A 21,857-nucleotide genomic window follows, 5' to 3' on the forward strand; every position below is an offset into this window, starting at 1 on the left:
GATTTGTGAAATGAATTTACCAAAATTCTCTACATCAAGCAAATCAACTTACCTTCGAAGGTGGAGAAAAGCTGTGTAACACTGTTTTCGGAACTCTTGGTACTGTTCGCTCTGTGTGCCTCCCATTCCTTCCACCATTTCTTTATTCAGCTTCATAGGAGGAGGAAGAGGCTTTGGATCTCGACCCAAAATATATCCAAAGTCTATGTGGAAGAGTTTGCCTGGATGTTGATAAGAAACTCATTTGTTTCCAGAATCTTATATGTATTTCACAATTGGTAAAGCAGTGTCTCTTCATAAAGAATACTAGTTCAAGATGAAGTCCATTAAATTGTTTGATACTGTAACTCCAGACTTAGGAGTAGCCTTCAGAGCATATTTTAGCTCCTTGAAGCTCACATTCCTTCAGATAAAACTATACTTAAAATCCCAGGGTAATATTTTAAAATTAAAAATCTTACTTTTAGATCTCCAGAATCAAAAATGGCTAAAGCTTAGACAACTGTCAAAAGTATTAGTAGAAATTAGTATACTGTAGCAAATTTCTTATGCCAAAGGAGGATCATTTCTTTAAGTATTCTTGAGATAAATGCTTCTCTTTAACTTATCACTATTCTCCCGACCTTCAAACACATCTCCCAAATTTCAAATTATATTTTTAGCTTTATTTAAACCATTTACAATTAACTGGGTCACTTACTAGCTGCAGACTAGGAAACCAAGCATAGTATTCATCTCTGCCAAGGGCTGAACACACTATAGTGCCCATGAAGAGAAACCCTTGAGCAGTCATCTAAACTCATAGGTCAGATATTTAAGAATGCCACTGATGATTCACTTTGGATAATGATTCACCACTGAATTCATAAACCATCTTTAATTTACAAGTAGGTCTAATTAGGCACATTAAAAAACTAAAAGTAACCCCTCGGATTCTACAATCTAAGTACCACTAAGGCAGGAATTTAGGCCTGTTTTCCCAACCTCAGAATAGTTTCTAGCATATAGTAAGCACTCAATGTTGAATGAAGACACTGATTCATTTAAAAAGCCAACGAAAAACTTCCCTAGTGCAACGTGCCCACTTTTATTTATCCTATAATGCATTCTGACCTGTTTTATGTGAAAACCTTTCTTCCATCATGCATTTGGAAAGGTTAGATTTCTTTCCTTCAATGGCACAAGCCAAAAACTCTCCTTGAGATGCATGTATTGAATTTTCACACACTTCAGCCATCTCGAAAAGTATTTTAGATAGTGATTCTATCCAGCTAAAATGTTAAGCTTACCCTTCTGTCTATGCCTTTCTCTGAGCATTGTCACTGTTATCTGTGAACTTTATACACTGTCATTAGATCACTGTTGGAAACAAAGATGGGCACAGAACTGACTCCAGTTGTGGTAACAAACTCTCAGGAAACAGTGATCCCCTGGCAGGCCTCCGAGTCAGGAGTATAAAGACCCTTTAGTAAAACACTTCATATTGCCCTTGATCATGTACGTGACCCTGATAAAGTTGCTTACGTAACCTTTCTAAGCCTTACCTTCTAGCCTACAAAACAGGTTAATACTGATAATTATCTCCTGGCAGAATGAAAAGAGATAATATAGCTAATACTTAACACAGTACTCGGTACACAGTCATCACTCTAAACTTTAAATACTGAATTCTGTTCAAAAATAAATATCAATATGTTAATTAAATATTAAAGAGATAAGCAATCTTATTTTCTGCAATACTTTCAGGCATCTTTCTTACAAAGAAAAGCTAAATAATAAATTAAACTAAAATATAACATTATTCTAGTTTATCAGTTTAATAGTAAATACTACTACTAATAAACAAATAATAGTTTAAAAATACCTTAAACTAAACAATACATTAAACTCTGAAAGTGAGAAAGAACTTCAAAACTGCCAACAAAAGGTAATAAAAAAGTTCAAATTTTAGGCATATTAAATTTAAGTGAAATTCAAGATACATACTAGCACTATTTTCCCACAACAGTAAAGAAAACTATATTGCATATTATTTGGAATTGACAGAACCTATACTAAATATGGGACATGGAATTCATATACAAAGAGAAACAACAGCTTAAAAATGAATGCTCATAGTGACAACTAACCAGAGATTTAAACATTATCATACCATGGCTATAGAAAAAGTAGTAACTGAGCAGGAAGAAGAAATTATCTTCTATTTTCCTAGGTTCTCTGGCTGGCCTAAGACTTGTATTGATATGAGACATATTAAGAGGAGAAAACCAAACCAAAGGGGCTTCCCAAGTGGCGCAATGTAAAGAATTTGCCTGCCAATGCAGGAGACACAAGAGATGTGGGTTCAATCCCTGGGTTAGGAAGTATTTTGTCCTGGGGTACAAAATACTGCTGCAGTATCCTTGCTTGGAAAATATCGTGGAGAGAGGAGCCTGGTGGGCTATAGTTCATGGAGTCACAAAGAGTCAGACATCACTGAGCACATGTGCACACACACATACACATGTACATACATGAAAGAGATCCAGAAAAACCAAGTAACTCCCCAAAATGGATGAAACCTTTACCATAAATACCATCTTCAGCTAAAGACCAAGGAGGGTGTTGGGGAAGGGTTGACACTTCAGATGTGAGGAAGGCATGGAAATGGAAAAGCAAATGTTAGGAAAACAAATGTTTGGTAGGCCTTGCAGAGACATGGAGAAGGCAATGGCAACCCACTCCGGTACTCTTGCCTGGAAAATCCCATGGATGGAGGAGCCCGGTGGGCTGCAGTCTATAGGGTCGCTAAGAGTCAGACACGACTGAGCGACTTCACTTTCACTTTTCACTTTCATGCATTGGAGAAGGACATGGCATCCCACTCCAGTATTCTTGCTTGGAGAATCCCAGGGACGGGGAAGCCTGGTGGGCTGCCATCTATGGGGTCACACAGAGTCGGACACGACTGAAGTGACTTAGCAGCAGCAGCAGCAGCAGAGACAACAGGACACAGAGTGGACTCTAAATCTCCGAGAGTTTCACCTATCACACCTAACTGTATTTTTTGCAGATATTTCTGCTGAATGGTCTATTCTTGGCATAGGTACTGTATCTAAACTTTTCAGGGAGTTAGGGGTAAGGTCAAATGTGCTTCCAGGGGCTTGAATAGACTGTTTTAAGCTTGAAATGCCAGAAACATTTTGGGGTGGCAAATCTGGTTTCCTTGTGCTATCATTAATGTAACTATTGCACTGGAAATCAGTTTTTCCATTTATCAAAATTATCTCATTACTTTTTTTTTTTTTAAGATATACCAGGCTTAAAATATTATGTTAAAATCAGAGGGCTGGTTAAAGTCTTACAGGGGAGGCACAACTTTCCACTCTAAAATACCTTTTTGGCATAAAGATTATTTTTGAGCTGAAAACAATCAAATCTCAAAAGGAAGAAACTTTGACCTTCCCCAAAGCTGCCTAAAAAAATGTTAGTTAGAGGATCTGTTCCAGGAAGGGACCTATTCACCATAGATTAATCACAGTATGAATTATGTGCCTAGACAGGGAGGTACCTGGTGAAGTTTGCTTGTTAAAAATTCTTCTTTATGTCCCATTCATTGTCTCTGTGTGGCATCAGCAAATATTTATTTACCAAACATTTGCTTTTCTACCTGCATGTCAATTGTTTTCCTCCCCTTTGAGATCTCAAACCACTATCTCCAACATCCTCTTTTGTCTTTAGCTGAGGATGGAATTTAGGGTGAAGACTTCAGTCATTTTGATGAGTTATTCACATTTTTTCTGGATCTCTCCCATATATACATTAGTAAACTTTAGTTTTTCTTCTGTAACTCTGTCAATAATCCCATGTTATTTTAGTTCTTAAACCAACCAGAAGAAACTAGGAGGGCAGAGAAAAATTTCTTCCTTCCCAAGAGTCTCATAAGAATTTTTTAAATGAGTGTTCCTACTATAGTAAATGAAAAATGGTGAAGGTGAGATGAGAAGGAATTCTAACTAGAAATAGATAGCAAGCTAGCAAGAAGCCTGTAGACAACCAAAAGTGGTTTTGTCTCCCCACCCCAAAAACCAAAGGCAGTTACAGGTTAGCAAAATGTTTTCTATTAGTCACACTGGTCTGTCTAAATCAGCATGCATTTGGTGAGCTCCTACCTTACCTATTTCTATCAAAACGCTTTAGGCTGAGGTGTATACTGAAGTTATTTGTTCACTCATCCTTCTCAACAACACTAAACTTTTAATGAACCATTAAGAGTCTTACAATCAAGAACCTTGTTTCATTCATTTTTACTATAATCCTGAAACCCAGGTAATATCTAGCACACAGGGGCATACAATGTGGCTATTTTGCATTTATTTAACCAGTGACATCTTAATTTCACATTTAGAGCTTAGACAACTTTTAAAAAAAGGTATTGATAGAAACATTTCTTCTTCAAGAAACCCACGAGTCCTTATAAAAGTTGTCATATCTTGTGTCTTCTTTTCTGTGAGGATCTATATTGGACTTAAGGAAGGCAGAGTCTAAATCACCTGGCTGATACCTTATGACTTAATACCATCCTGTGATTTCAGTGTTTTTGACTGAGTTGGTATCAAACAGCAAGACTACTTTAATTGTTGCAGGCTAATACAACAGAGGGAGAGTACCTTGAAAACTATATTACAGCATCCTGAGTAAATGGAGGTTATGAAGCAGTTCTGACAAAATATGATTCTCTGGAGGAGGGAATGGCAAACTGCCCCCGTATACTTGCCATGAGAAACTCACAAACTGTATAAAAGGCCAAAAAAAAAAAAAAAAAAAAAAAAGACACCACAAGATGAGTCTCCCAGGTCAGAAGGTGAGCAGAGGAGAATTACCAATAGTTCTGGAAGGAATGAAGTTGCTGGACCAAAGCAGATATGACACTCAGCTGTGGATGTGTCTGGTGATGAAAGTAAAACCTAATGCTGCAAAGAAGAGTATTGTACAGGAATCAGAAATAGTCCATGAATCAAGGGAAACTGGACATGGTCAAGCAGTGATGGTAAGAATAAACACTAATATTGTAGGAATCAGCAAACTAAAATGGACGGGAATGGGGGAGTTTAATTCAGATGACCATATCTACTACTGTGGGCAAGAATCCCATAGAAGAAAGAGTAGCCCTCTTAGTCAACGAAAAAGTCTGAAATGCAGCACCTGGGTACAGCCTCAAAAATGACAGAATGATCTCTGTTCGTTTCCGAGGCAAGCCATTTGACATCACAGTAATCCATGTCTATGCTTCTACTACTGATGCCGAAGCAGCTGAAGCTGATCAGTTCTATCAAGACTCTGAAGACCTGCTAGAACTAACACCTAAAAAAGATGTTCTATTCATCATTGAGGATTTGAATGCAAACGCAGGAAGTCAAGAGATACCTGGAGTAACAGGCAAGTTTGGCCTTGGAACACAAAATGAAGCAGAGCAAAGGATAACTGAATTCTGGCAAGACAATGCACTAGTCATAGCAAATACCCTTTTCAACAACACAAGAGATGACTTTACACATGAACATCACCACATGGTCAATACTGAAATCAAATTGATTACGTTCTTTGTAGCTGAAAATGATGAAGCTGTATACAGTCAGCAAAAACAAGACCTGGAGATGACTGTGGCTCAGATCATCAGCTTCTCATAGCAAAATCAGGCTCAAGCTAAAGAAAACTGGGAAAAACACTGGGCTAGCCAGGTATGACTCAAATCAAATCCCATATGAATTTGCAGTAGAGGTAACAGATAGATTCAAGGGACTAGATCTAGTTAATAGTGTGCCTGAAAAACTATGGACAGAGGTCTGTAATACTGTACAGGAGGTGGCAAACAAAACCATTCCAAAGAAAAAGAAAAGCAAGAAGGTACAGTCGTTATCTGAGGAGGCTTTACAAACAGCAGAAGAATGAAGAGAAGGGAAAAGCAAGGGAGAGAGGGAAAGGTATATCCAGTCAAATACAGCTATTTCAATCTAGCTATTCAGAGACAAGAAGGCCTTCTTTAATGAACAGTGCTTAATAACAGAAGAAAAAAACTGAAAGGTGAAAGACTAGAGATCTCTTCAGGAAAACTGGGAACATCAAAGGAGCATTCCACCCAAAGATGGGAACAATAAATGATAAAAATGGCAGAGACCTAACAGAGGCTGAAGAGATCAAGAGATGGAAAGAATACACAAAAGAACTGTATAAAAAATATCTTAAAGAACTGGATTACTACAATGGTGTGGTTAGTCACCCAGAGCCAGACATTCTGGAATGTGAAGTTAAGTGGGCCTTAAGAAGTACTGCTGTTTATAAAGCTAGTGAATGTGATGAAATTCCAGCAGAGCTATCTAAATCCTTAAAGGATGATGCCATCAAGGTTCTGCATTCATTATGTCAGCAAATCTGGAAAAGACAACAGGAAAAGGTCAATTCTCATCCCAGTTCCCAAGAAGAATGTGCTTGCCATGGGACAACTGCACTCATCTCCCATGCTAGTAAGGTCATGCTTAAAATCTTGCATGCTAGGCTTTAGCATTAGGCAAACCAAGAACTTCCAGATGTCCAAGCTAGGTTTGGAAAAGGAAGAGGAACTAGAGATCAAATTGCCAACATTTGCTGGATTATAGAGAAGGCAAGGGAATTTCAGAAAAACATCCATCTCTGTTTCATTGACTAAGCTAAAGCCTTTTACTGTGTGGATCATGACAAACTGTGGGAAGCTCTAAGAGAGGTGGGAATACCAGACCATCCTACCTGTCTCCTGAGAAACCTGTACGTGGGTCAAGAAGGAACAGTTAGAACCCTGTATGGAACACCTGATTGTTTCAAGATCAAGAAAGGAGTAGGACAGGGCTGTCTGCTGTCACTCTGTTTGTTTAAACTATATGCTGAGCACATCATGAGAAATGCCGGGCTGGATGAGTTACAAGCTGGGATCAAGACAGTCGGGAGAAACATCAACAACCTCAGATACTCAGATATGCAGATGATATCACTCTAATGGCAGAAAGCAAAGAACTAAAGAGTCTCTTGATGAGGGTGAGAAGCAGAGCAAAACAGCCTCTTAAATTAAATATTAAAAAAACTAAGATCATGGCATCCAGTCCTGTAACTTCATAGCAAATAGAAGGGAAAAAGGTGAAAGTAGTGACAGATTTCCTTTTCTTGGGCTCCAAAATCACTGCAGATGGTGACTGCAGCCATGAAATTAGAAGACAATTGCTTCTTGGCAGGAAAGTGATGACAAACCTAGACATATGTTGAAAAGCAAAGACATTACTCTGCTGACAAAGGTCCATATACTCAAGGCTACAGTCTTGCCACTGGTCATGTACAATTGTAAGAGCTGGACCACAAACAAGGCAGAACGCCAAACAATTGATGCGTTCATTCTGTGGTGTTGGAGAAGACTCCTGAAAGTCCCTTGAACAGCAAGGAGATCAAACTAGTCAATCTTAAGGGATATCAACCCTGAATATTTACTAGAAAGACTGATGCTGAAGCCCCAGTATTTTGGCCATCCGATGAGAATGGTTACTCACTGGAAAAGTCCCTGACACTGGGGAAGACTGTGGGCAGAAGAAGAAGAGGGCATCAGAGGATGAGATGGCTGGGTGGCATCACCAATGCAATTTGAACATGAACTTGGGCAAACTCCAGGAGACGATGAGGGACAGGGAGGCCTGGCATGCTGCAGTCCATGGGGTTGCAAAGAGCTAGACATGACTGGGCGACTGAACAACAACAACATGAAATAGTTCAAGTAAAGTACTATAAGAATACGTGCATGGGATAGGACATTAACAGCATTCTAAACTGGAACTCACACTATATTATCGGTATCTTCACACTAGCAAGTGATAATTTAGTTTCAATATTCCTGTCTGTCACATTAATACTGCTGGATTACATTTTGCTAGTTTGTAACATTCAGAGAAGGCAATGGCACCCCACTCCAGTACTTTTGCCTGGAAAATCCCATGGATGGAGGAGCCTGGTAGCCTGTAGTCCATGGGGTCGCTAAGAGTCAGACACGACTGAGCCACTTCACTTTTACTTTTCACTTTCATGCATTGGAGAAGGAAATGGCAACCCACTCCAGTGTTCTTGCCTGGAGAATCCCAGGGACGGGGGAGCCTGGTGGGCTGCCGTCTATGGGGTTGCACAGAGTCGGACACGACTGAAGCGACTTAGCAGCAGCAGAAGCAACAGTTTGTAACATTATTTAACCTATAAATCTGTTCTTATTTTATAGTTATGTATTAATATGAGTAGATGCATAAGTTAATATCAGACTTTATGTTGTACATATTTAAGATTATAAACTGTAACATGTCAACACAGGGGGTTTCATTTTTTTTTTTTTTTTTTTCTTTTTTTTTTTTTTTTAATTTTATTTTATTTTTAAACTTTACATAACTGTATTAGATTTGCCAAATATCAAAATGAATCCGCCACAGGTATACATGTGTTTCATTTTTTAAAAATAGTTTTATGTATTACTTATGACTGAAAAACACCTTTTCAGAATTTCAAAATGGGCTTCAGGGGGTTTCTAAACACAATGAACTTAATACTTTCAGAAGTTCATAGACCAACAATTTCCCAAGGGAAGTCCATGATTCCAAAAAGATGAGAAATTGGTTTGCAAATAAATAATTTGAAAAGTTGATACTCACTGGGAATACAACCTCTCCTAATCTCTTAATGTTCAAGGGAGTACAGTATCATTGGTTTTCCCATGATTTGGTGAAAAGTTTATGATCAAAATTTCTGTTAAAGGTTTCACTGCTTTCAACTAAACATGTATCCTCTGTTCAACTAAGCTAAGATCTTCATTTTCTGCTTTACTCTTATCCTGGAATTACCATTTATTATATAGTTTGTTAGACAAATCCCATTCTACCCTTCACAAGGTAAAGAATTGAGAAGCTTATAATATCATAGGTACAGATAATCCTTTCTTAGTTTTATTTAATCATTTAAATAATGTCTTGTTATCGATATAATTCTGACTGAAACCCACCACTTGAGTAGAGAGTCTATCTTAAGAACCTCTGATTCAAAACTGCTTCCCTTAATAAATCATGTATCAAATGGTATCAACCATCACATGGAGTTTATTTAATGGGCTCAATGCTTTTAATAGGAAACTTAGTCCCACTTTTCTTCATTTCGTAACAGGGGTTACTGGAATTCCAATGTCAGCTTGCATCACTGCCTGCAAATGAAGAGTATATTTCTATCCTTCTTGTAAGAAAATTCTCAAAGAAGAAGATTAATAATTATAAGGCATAAAAGATTCAATATCTAACTATGAAGCTATTACTATACATTGCAAGTTCAAAGAGGAATGTATTTTGAAAAGAGGCTATCAATGTTTTAAGAAAATTCATCTTCATACAAAAAAGAATGGCTTCTTAAAGTTAATATCTGTAAATTAAAATTTCAGGAGATTTTAAAATGTACTTCATGATATTTAAGAAAATATTTAAAAAATTCAGGGAGTGTGTCTTATTCAAATCTATGATGTTAAAGAGTCAAGGACAAGTATATATAAAACAAACTTAATGTTCACTGTAACTACCTTATTTTGTCCCTGACTGGAAGTATAAAGAGAAACAGATCAGATCAGTCGCTCAGTCGTGTCCGACTCTTTGTGACCCCATGAATCGCAACACGCCAGGCCTCCCTGTCCAGCACCAACTCCTGGAGTTCACTGAGACTCATGTCCATTGAGTCAGTGATGCCATCCAGCCATCTCATCCTCTGTCGTCCCCTTCTCCTCCTGCCCCCAATCCCTCCCAGCATCAGAGTCTTTTCCAATGAGTCAACTCTTCGCATGAGGTGGCCAAAGTACTGGAGTTTCAGCTTTAGCATCATTCCTTCCAAAGAAATCCCAGGGCTGATCTCCTTCAGAATGGACTGCTTGGATCTCCTTGCAGTCAAAGGGACTCTCAAGAGTCTTCTCCAACACCACAGTTCAAAAGCATCAATTCTTTGGTGCTCAGCCTTCTTCACAGTCCAACTCTCACACCAATATATGACCACAGGAAAAACCATAGCCTTGACTAGACGGACCTTTGTTGGCAAAGCAATGTCTCTGCTTTTGAATATACTATCTAGGTTGGTCATAACTTTCCTTCCAAGGAGTAAGCGTCTTTTAATTTCATGGCTGCAGTCACCATCTGTAGTCATTTTGGAGCCCAGAAAAATAAAGTCTGACACTGTTTCCACTGTTTCCCCATCTATTTCCCATGAAGTGATGGGACCGGATGCCATGATCTTAGTTTTCTGAATGTTGAGCTTTAAGCCAACTTTTTCACTCTCCACTTTCACTTTCATCAAGAGGCTTTTGAGTTCCTCTTCACTTTCTGCCATAAGGGTGGTGTCATCTGCATATCTGAGGTTATTGATATTTCTCCCGGCAATCTTGATTCCAGCTTGTGCTTCTTCCAGTCCAGCATTTCTCATGATGTACTCTGCATATAAGTTAAATAAGCAGGGTGACAATATACAGCCTTGACAGATTCCTTTTTCTATTTGGAACCAGTCTGTTGTTCCATGTCCAGTTCTAACTGTTGCTTCCTGACCTGCATACAAATTTCTCAAGAGGCAGATCAGGTGGTCTGGTATTCCCATCTCTTTCAGAATATTCCACAGTTTATTGTGATCCACACAGTCAAAGGCTTTAGCATAGTCAATAAAGCAGAAATAGATGCTTTTCTGGAACTCTCTTGCTTCTTCCATGATCTAGCGGATGTCAGCAATTTGATCTCTGGTTCCTCTGCCTTTTCTAAAACCAGCTTGAACATCAGCAAGTTCACGGTTCACGTATTGCTGAAGCCTGGCTTGGAGAATTTTGAGCATTACTTGAGTAGTGTGTGAGATGAGTGCAATTGTGCGGTAGTTTGAGCATTCTTTGGCATTGCCTTTCTTTGGTATTGGAATGAAAACTGACCTTTTCCAGTCCTGTGGCCACTGCTGAGTTTTCCAAATTTGCTGGCATATTGAGTGCAGCATCATCTTTCAGGATTTGGAATAGCTCAACTGGAATTTCATCACCTCCACTAGCTTTGTTCATAGTGATGCTTTCTAAGGCCCACTTGACTTCACATTCCAGGATGTCTGGCTCTAGGTCAGTGATCACACCATCGTGATTATCTGGGTCGTGAAGATCTTTTTTGTACAGTTCTTCTGCGTATTCTTGCCATCTCTTCTTAATATCTTCTGCTTCTGTTAGGTCCATACCATTTCTGTCCTTTATCGAGCCCATCTTTGCATGAAATGTTCCTTTGGTATCTCTGATTTTCTTGAAGAGATCCCTAGTCTTTCCCATCTGTTGTTTTCCTCTATTTCTTTGCATTGATTGCTGAAGAAGGCTTTCTTATCTCTTCTTGCTAATAAGAGGTGTTAATTAAATTTTCCTGGTATTTGCATTTCTAATTCTTTGTGACCACATGGATTGAGGCCCGCCAGGCTTCTCTGTCCATGGAAATCTCCAGGCAAGAATGCTGGAGTGGATTGCCATTTCCTTCTCCAGGGGATCTTCCTGACATAGGGATCGAACCTGGGTCTACTGCACTGCAGACAGATTCTTTACCATGTGAGCCACCAGGGAAGTCTATTTGCATTAGCGACATGGAGGTATTTTTAAAATTGTAGGTGAAGACAATTTTTTGAATTAAAGAGAATATATACTGCTGAAATTAATAGTATACAGTGTAGAGTTATTCTTAATTTTCCTTTTGAATATTTAATAATTAACTGGAACCAATCTCAAAACTGTACTTATTGTTTTTTATACCTCTACTTATTCTTTTTACTTGAATCTCTCATGTTCTTTGTAACACCCCACTTCATAATGGACAGATCATCCAAACAGAAAATCAGTAAGTTTAGAGCCTTAAATGAAACATTAGACCAGACCTACTTAATTGATATTTAAAGAGCATTCCATCCAACAGCATAATATACATTCTTCTCAAGTGCACATGGAACATTGTCCAGGATTGACCACGGTCTGGGCAACAAGGTGAGCCTTGGTAAAATTAAGAAAACTGAAATCTTAACACCTTTTCCAATCACAATGCTATGAGATTAGAAATAAACTATAAGAAAAATAGTGAAGAAATCAAAGAGGAAAGCAAATACCTAGAGACAAATGAAAATGAAAAGCACATCAATTCAAAACCTATAGAATACAACCAAAGCAATTCTAAGGGGGATGTTTACAATGATACAATCATCCCTCAGGAAACAGGAAATATCTCAAATAAATAACCTAACCTTACACCTAAAGCAACCAGAGAAAGAATAATAAACATAATCAAAGTTAGCAGAAGGAAAGAAATCATAAAGATCAGAGTAGAAGTAAATGAAACAGAGACCAAAAATAAAAAAATTCAAAGATCAATGAAACTAAAATCTGGTTCTTTGAAAAGATAAACAAAATTGATAAACCTTTAGCCAAAGGATCATAAGAGACTCTTAGAAGAAACTGTAAGAGCAACAAGTATGCAACAACATGTATGCCAAGTGGACAACCTGGGAAAAATGGACACATTTTTAGAAAGGTACATTCTCCCAAGACTGAACCAGGAAGAAACAGAAAATATGAAGAGACCAATCACTGCACTGAAATTGAAACTGTGATTTAAAAACTCCCAACAAACAAAAGTCCAGGACCTGATGACTTCACAGGCAAATTCCAAGAAGAGCTAACAATAATCCTCCTGAAACTGTTCCAAAAAATTGCAGAGGAAAGAAAACTATCAAACTCATTCTGTGAGTCCATCATCACCTTGACACAAAAACCAAACATATCACAAAAAAAGGAAAATCACAGGGCAAAATCACTGATGAACACAGGTGCATAAATCCTCAACAAAATACTAGGAATCTGAATCCAACAATACATTAAAAGAATCATACACCATAAACAGTGGGATTTAACCCAAGGAATCAAGGATTTTTCACTATCCTTAAATCAGTGTGATAAACCACATCAAAAAATTGAAGGAAAAAAAACACATGATCATTTCAAAAGATGCATGAAAAGGTTTTGACAAAACTCAGCAACTATTTATGATAAAAGTTCTCCAGAAACTGAGCATGGAGTGTACATACCTCAACATAATAAAGGCCATATAAAACAAATCTACAGCTAACATCATACTCAACAGTGAAAAGCTAAAAACATTTCCTCTAAGATCAGGACCAAGACAAGGATATCTATTTCACCACTTTTATTCAACATAATTTTGGATATCCTAGCCACAGTAATCAGAGAAGAACAAGAAATAAAAGGAATCCAAATTGGAAAAGAAAAACAGTCACTGTTTGCAGATGACATGATATTATACACAGAAAATCCGAAAGATGCTACCAAAAGCTACTAGACCTCACCGATGAATTTGGTGAAGTTGCAGGATCAAAATTAGAGCACAGAAATATGCTGCATTTCTATAGACTAACAACAAAAGATTAGAAAGAAAGAAACAACCACATTTAGTATTGCCTCAAAAAGTAAAAAATACCTAGGAATAACCCTACCCAATGAGACAAAACACCTGTACTCTGAAAACTGTAAGATAATGATGAAAGAAACTGAAGATGACACAAACAGATGGAAAGGTATAGCATGTTCTTGGATAGAAGAATCAATATTGTCAAAATGACTATATTACACAAGGCAATCTACAGTGGCATTTTTCATAAAACTAGAAAAAAAATTTAAATTTGTATGGAGACACAAAAGACCCTGAAGAGCCAAAGCAACTTTAAGAAAGAAAAATGAAGTTGGAGGAATCAGGCTTCCTGGTTTCAGACTATACTGCAAAGCCACAGTCATCAAAATAGTATGAATCTGGAACAAAAACAGAAATGTAGATCAATGAACAGGATAGAAAGCCCAGAAATAAACCCACACATCTGTAGGCAACTTATCTTTGACAAAGGAGGAAGAATATACAATGGAGAAAAGACAGTCTCTTCAATAAATTGGAAAAACTGGACAGCTATGTGTAAAAAAAAAAAAAAAAAATGAAATTAGAACATTCTTTAACAACATACACAAAATGAACTCAAAATGGATTAAAAACCTAAATTGAAGACCAGACAGTATAAAGCTCATAGAAGAAAACATAGGCAAAACACTCTTTGACATAAATCACAGTAATAGAAATCTAATTAAGCTGAAAAGCTTTTGTACAGCAAAAGAAATCAGAGAAGACAAAAAGATAACCCACAGAATGGGAGAAAACTGCTGCAAATAATGGTATCAACAATTGATTAGTCTCCAAAATTTACAAACAGCTCATGGGGCTTTAACATCTTAAAAACAACCCAATCAAAAAATGGGCCAAAGACCTAAATAGACATTTCTCCAAAGAAGACATATAGATGCCAAGAGGCATATGAAAATTTATTCAACACTGCTGTTTAATAGAGAAATAAAAATAAAAACTATAATGAGATATTGCCTCACACCAGTCAAAAGGGCCATCATCAAAATCCAGACAATAAATGCTGGAGAGGCTGTAGAGAGAAGGGAACCCCTCTACACTGTTGGTAGGAATGTAAATTGGTACAGCCACTATAGAGAACAATGTGAAGTTTTCTTAAAAAAAAAAAAAAAAAAAAATAGAGCTACATGTGACCCAGAAATCCCATTCCTGCACATATATCTGGAGAAAAACATGATCTGAAAGGACACATGCACCCCGATGCTCACTGCAGGACTGTTTACAATAGCCAAGACAAGGAAGCAACGTAAATGTTTATCAACAGAGGAATGGATAAAGAAGACATACAGATATATAAAAGAATAATACTCAGCCATTAAAAATGAAATAATGCTATTTGCAGCATCATGGATGGACCTAGAGATTATCACGCTGAGTGAAGTAGGTCAGACAGAGAAAGAGAAATATTGTATGATACCCTTTATAGAAACAGACTCACAGACTTAAGAGAATGAACTTATGGTTATGGGGGGAAAACTGGGGGAAGGGATAGTTGGGGAATTTGGGATGGGCAGGAACAAACTCCTGTATTTAAAATGGGTAACCAACAAGAACTTAACTGTACAGCACAAGGGACTGTGCTCAATGTTATGTGGCAGCCTGGATGAGAGGGGAGATTGGGAGAGAATGGATACATATATATATATATATGTATGTATGTATATGGCTGAGTCCCTTTGCTGTCCACCTGAAACTATCACAACAGTGTGAATTGGCTATACTCCAATATACAATAAAAAGTTTTAAAAACTTGATAAAAAAGGATTTTAAAAAGGAAGAAGAATCTTAATAATCATTTCAGATAATTACTTAGTTTTCTTTGCTACTAAGACAAATTCTCAGGCCCTATCATATGTAATTCTTTGCTACTAAAACAAATTCTCAGGCCCTATCATATCTAAGCCTGGGGACCAGCAGTGTGTATTTTAACTGGCTCTCCTGATGATTCTGATACACTCAGAAGCTTGAGGATTTCTGATCTACTTTATGCCGAGGAGTACAACTCTCGGCTTCAGTTAGGTCATTGTGGAGGGGACAGTGGCAAGATGAATCATCTAAATGATGATTCAGACCAATGGTTATAGTTTCCTTGTGTTGTGCAACTTCACTAGCTTAAAAATTGACACATTTTTTTGGTTATAGGGGTTACTATGAAAATAATTTTTTAATATTTTCATTTATGAAACTTCAAATTCTTTAAAATACACCAAAATGTAATCTCTCCTCAAGTTATTCATTTTGAAGCAAAATAGTGTCTATGCAGCATTAAGGAATATATAATCTGATAAAACTTATATTAAAATATTTACTACCCTAATCTGTAGTTTTACTTCAGTTTCAGTGACATGAATTAAGCTTTGTCATATAATAGGTGATCCAAAAGGAAGCAGACTGACTTTCCTCCACAATCTGACTTCAAATTTCTCCAACCAGACTATATATTACCTGAAAAGGACTGGCTTATTTCAGCTTCGGGGTATTTTATTGGACTCCATATTTTTCTCCATTTGCATCCCATACAAATCCAACACATTCTTAACGACCCCATCTAAACTACTCTTTCCATGAAGTAATCTCTGTCTCCTTAGGCACAATGAGTATAGCCCTCTATAACTTTTTATTACCTCTGTGAGAAGAAACAATGCTCTTCTCAAAGAACCTTTTTTTTTTTTTTTAAAGGCAGCTATAAGGAAACCATTAACATTTTCCTTATGACAGGTTTCAGTAAACAAAAAGACTTACTTCCTGACACTGAATATTTAAGAAACTTTCAAAAGAGCAGATTTTAAATAATATTAAAAAGAAAACTATTCTCATGAGGACAAGTTCTCACTATTTAAACATCTAAAGTAATGATCAATAAAGACTAAAAAAGTATTTATGGATAAAAAGGGAAGGTCTTATGTGCTTGGCTCTCTTCTGTATATATCAACTGAGAAATACAAATCAAACTGATAAATAATAGTATGTCCACAGTCTATAGTAAAAATGTTTTGACAGGATATAGATTTTTCTGTAATCTGCAGAAAGATAAAAAATGATATGAAAAAACCTAGTTCATTTATTTCTTTCCAAAGCATTTACTGGGTGCCTACTATGCACAAAACTTTATTTATACTCCCTTCTCTCATGTTCCAGAGAATAAACAAGCACATTAAGAAAATAAGTCTGTAGTTTTAGATTTTACAGTATGCTTAATCCTCCAAACTAAATAACAAGTGCAAACAGCTGAGAAAGCACTACCATTTGAATAGTAACTAAGTTCATTCTACTTAAGAAGATTTTGAATATCACGAATTCATGATATCCTGAAAATATGTCCTGAAAAAAAAAAAAACAAATAATCATATTTATTTTTAAAATAAAATAAATCTTCCCCTGGGTTGGGAAGATCCCCTGGAGAAGGGAAAGGCTACCCACTCCAGTATGCTCAGCTGTAAAATTGGGGTCACAAAGAGCTGGACATGACTGAGCGACTTTCATATTCACTTTCACCTTAAAACACTGAAAGGATAGCATTAAATCATCAATCAAACTTTTTCCTGTAAAAAGCTTCCTATATTATTAAAATAATGAGCCTCTCAAAAGAGAATTCAGAGAGCATTAACTTGAAGGTGTTTGGATTCTGGAGTAGAAAAAAAAATTAGAAATACATTGCTTGCTTCTCTCTAAAATTATGATTCCAGCTGGATTCTGGAGTAGAAAAAAAAATTAGAAATACATTGCTTGCTTCTCTCTAAAATTATGATTCCAGCTGTTATCAATTATGATAACAGCTATATAAGTCAAAAAAGGAAGGCATTCTTATTTTCTGGTGGTGAAATAAACAAAACCATAATAGCCCAAAAGGAATGTTTACTAGGTACTCGGTATCATACAAAATTCTACCATATTGAATCATTCAACTCTCACACCAGGAGATTCTATTATTTATACATTGAGAAGAAGAGACTGAGACACAGATAGATAACATGCTCAGTCATTCAATGGTGGAGGGACCATTTAAATTCAAAGAATTTGACTTCAGAACCTGACATATTAACTCCTATAATGACATATTAACCCCTACAGTCCATGGAGCCACACATAATAAGTCAAACATGACAGAGAAACTTTCATTATATATATGATATAGCTTAAATTTTGTGTGTGTGTGTGTGTGTGTTAGTCACTCAGTCATGTCCAACTCTTTGTGACCCCATGGACTGTAGCCCACCAGGCTTCTCTGTCCATGGGATTCTCCAGGCAAGAATACTGGAGTGGGTTGTCATTTCCTTCTCCAGGGGATCTTCCCGACCCAGGGATCGAACCCATGTCTCCTGCATTTCAGGCAGACTCTTTACTGTTTGAGCCACCAGGGAAGCTCTAGTCAAATTATAACATACGTAATTACCATAACTTGAAACTACTCTGAAATATGGACTGTTAGTAAAAAACAACTAGAGACACAAACATTTTAAAATAAATCATTATGAACTTCAGGAAATTGAGGAATGTATTGTACTTCCATTTGTCTTGATATAACTTGTTTTTCCTTACATAATCCAATTTCATTCAATCTAAACCCCAGAACTGAAAATATTTATCCCAGTGAGGAAGATTTAAAATGCTGTTGTATAATATAAATGGATGAAATAATTAGAGAGATTAAGAAGAAATAACTTGGAGAAATGCTGTTTTAAAAGAAACAGACATGCTTCCTACCCAGGACATTTTAAGGTAAGCTTTTATTCTTCAAAAACAAAAATAGAGCACCCTCTAGTGGAAAACTGGTGACAAGAATACAATATTGTAAAGTTTAAAAATAAAATAAAATTTTAAAAAAAGGAAAAAAAAAATCTGTTTCTGAAATTTTACAATTCAGTTTCCACAAGTATCTATGCTGCTGCTGCTGCTAAGTCTCTTCAGTTGTGTCCGACACTGTGCGACCCCATGGACTGTAGCCCACCAGGCTCCTCTGTTCCTGGGATTCTCCAGGCATGAATACTGGAGTGGGTTGCCATTGCCTTCTCCAATGCATGCATGCATGGTAAGTCGCTTCAGTCGTGTCGGACTCTCTGCGACCCCATAGACGGCAGCCCACCAGGCTCCTCTGTCCACAGATTCTCTAGGCAAGAATACTAGAGTGGGTTGCCATTTCCTTCTCTGCAAATATCTATGACCTGGGCCAAAAAAGTATATTAGATAGACCTTTCTTTCCAAATCTTAACTCTTAGAGTATCCCCATCAATACACATAGACACACACAAGACAGAACAGTTCTCCAAGTCCAACAGAAAAAGGGCTCTTATTTATCAATTTCTAAAAGAGACAGGTAAGATCTGTGAATCATCAGCACCTAGAACAACACCTAAATATTACAGATATATTGCTACTCTATACATTAAAGAATTCCACTGTGGTTATAAAATGAATACAATATAAAAACAAATGTAATTATTTTTGTAGTTTGATTCAGTTATGTAAAGTTTAAAAATAAAATAAAATTAAAAAAAAAAAAAACACCAAAAAAAAAAAAAAAAAAAGATTCAACTGAAAAAGAGAGCTAAAAAACAACACAGGCAAACATTTTCCAAATTATTATTTTTTCCAAACACAGCATAACATTTTATAAAAAATATACTTTACTAAATGAATAAATTTGGCAAGAACCTCCAACTTCCAATTCAATTTGGTTACATTCTTTCAGGCTTTGATTATTAAAGGGATTGTATGGCCTTGATACAGACACAGTTCCACATGCAAATTTTACCAGATGATTTTTCACACTAAAGATTTAAAGTTGAATATATGAAATTGCAGATTACATGAATAACACAGTTATTATATTAGCAATTAGTGAGGATACACTGGATGTTAAATTCTTGGCATGAAAATTTGGAAAAATACTAATAGATAATATCATTACCTGAGAGACTATTTTAAGGGTACTTTAAAATCTACTTTCTGTGGAGGGCTGAAAAAACTTGGATCATATGGCATAGGTAAGAAAAAGCTCTATAGAAGAGAAGAAATACTTATTCATTAATTCAACAATAATTTATCAAACATTTTAGCTGAATGTTGTTCAAGGCTCTGGAGGCACAGTGAATGGACTGGGTCCTTGTTCTCAGGGAACTTACATCCTGAATGGGAGAGGATGGATGATGTTAAGAAGTCAACAAGCTCCATGAGAGCTAGGATTTCTGTCTCTTTTGTTTGGTATCTCCAGCACCTAGAACAACACCTAAAATATAGTAGGTGCTTAATAAATACTTGTTGAATTGTATTTGAAAAAAAGATAACTTAAGCTGGTGGTAAGTGCTGCAAAGAAAACAAAACAGAGTAAGTGGAAATGGAGAGGGGTGGGGTGGCAGGTATACATTATTTCAGACTCAAGAGTTAGAAAAGGCTATTCTAAAAAAGATGCCATTCAAACTTAAGCTTAGTAACCAAAGTCTCGCAAAGATCTGACAGAAGAGCTTCCCAGGAAGAACAAAACAAGAGCACTGGCTCAACACAGGAGTGATTTCACGTTCAGACATTCAAACCAGCTGGGCAAGCCGCAATGTCTACATTCAAGAGTTCATACTTTAATCAAACAGTCTGGGCAAAAGATACTGGTGGTTTCAAATGGGGTCGAAGCAGTGGACATGAAGAGAGGGGTTAACTTCATTATCCATTTTAGTGAGCAGTAGATACAATCTGATAATATGTTCAATATGTGAAAGGAAGCCAATAGTGGAATTAAAAATAACTCCCAACTCTGAGGCTTAAACAACTGAGTAGATGATGTTCCTATTTATTAGGATGGGAAAATCAAGCAAGGAACAGTTTATTAGGCAGGTAGTGGAAGAAGAAAATAACTTTTACAACTAGCTGTATATTTAGGATTTCAAGTAAATAGCTAGTGAGATCGATTGAAATAGAGTAAGTTTGGAAGTTGTTTGCACAGAGAAGGTGTTTAAAGCATCGGGCCAAGGAGTTAATAGGAAGAAGGAGGGTGAGAACAGTTATTCCAAATACCTCCAAGAGGAAAAGGTAAAGAATTAAAGGTGGAGGTTAATGTGATTTCAGTGTTGACTGATACTGTGACTTATTGGTGTTGTTTGATAAGAGAAAGAATATTTAAACACTCTAAAACTAGAGCTGTACAGTAATAAACTGGACTACTTGCAGACAATAAGGGCTTTCTACTAGAGGAGGCATTTCAAGAAGTAAAGGCTATATGATCATCTGCAGGATTTTTACTATAGCAATTCTTAAAAAGTATAGGCATTTCCTTTATATGTTCTTAAAAGTACCATATAGAGGGATTTCTAAGACTACAGTTTATATTCACTTAGGCAACTTATTTTATTACGAAGTAGATTCCACAGCAAAAATCATTGGCATATAAAATGTATATCTTCTACTAGCCATTATTACCTGTTTTTGTCAGCAAAAGGTTATCCAGGTGCCTGTCTCCTACTCCAAGAATATATGTAATCACGCAATATCCAGCTGCAATAACAGTTCAAAAACAAAAAAGCAAAAGAACTGTGAAAAACACAGGCAAACCAGGTTACACATACAACTGAATACAAAAGCAGTTTGAGCTAATTTAACTTTAAACTGATTACTACTCTTTTCGATTTCTTACCTAAATTTTCAAAGAAAATGTGTAATCTTTGATTCTATGAAGCAGTTGTCACTTTAAACTCAAATTATTATTTGCATCAGAAAAAATATCGTGCAAAATTCTGTCAAATTGTTAAAAAGTCATTTTAACCAAAGTTAAGTGAGATTGTAGAAACCTTAATTATAACACGTGTCTATCATTTCTCACTTCAAACTGGGTATATGTTAAGAATGACAGTGAAAAAAGGGTCGCAGAAACATACATAATGAAGTCAATCATACCACAACCATCTTATCTACACAATGACAAAAGTAAATGTAAAATTAAAACAAATTTTAGAGAAATAATCTTGAAGTGCCAGCAGACAGAACAATGAATGAATTCACTTGAGTTGTAAAAACATGTATAAAGTTCATAGCAGAATCCTCTAAATTAAGAAAAATTACATAAGCAGGACCAGTCATTGTCTCATTTTTTTCTTTCTCGTAAAATCTGGAAACCTGGCACATGTTGAAAAATGCTCAAAAAATTTAAGCAAATAACATCTGTTTGAAGCTGAATTTTTTCTGCTCTGTTTCTCTCATTAATAACCTAACAATAAATACAATTTGCAAATACACATATGACTATGCCAATATTTACAAACATACATTTAGTTCAGTCACTATGGAAAATCAAAATCAGACCACTTGTTAATAACGGCATTAATCCTGCCTAAATTC

The 21,857-nt window shown here is 36.4% G+C and overlaps 1 protein-coding gene across 1 annotated transcript in view; it reads right to left on the reverse strand.

Moving 5' to 3' along the window:
• The window catches only part of PIK3C3 (phosphatidylinositol 3-kinase catalytic subunit type 3), a 165,828-nt gene that overhangs the window by 18,222 nt on the left and 125,749 nt on the right, over nt 1-21,857 (reverse strand). Inside the window, exons 21-22 of the mRNA XM_055559404.1 lie at nt 20,943-21,017; nt 53-221 (exon numbers count right to left, since the gene is read on the reverse strand). Coding sequence (XP_055415379.1) covers nt 53-221; nt 20,943-21,017 — 244 coding nt within the window. The remainder of the gene's footprint in view (nt 1-52; nt 222-20,942; nt 21,018-21,857) is intronic.

Source organism: Bubalus kerabau, chromosome 21 (assembly GCF_029407905.1).
Source record: "Bubalus kerabau isolate K-KA32 ecotype Philippines breed swamp buffalo chromosome 21, PCC_UOA_SB_1v2, whole genome shotgun sequence".
Taxonomy (NCBI): domain Eukaryota; kingdom Metazoa; phylum Chordata; class Mammalia; order Artiodactyla; family Bovidae; genus Bubalus; species Bubalus kerabau.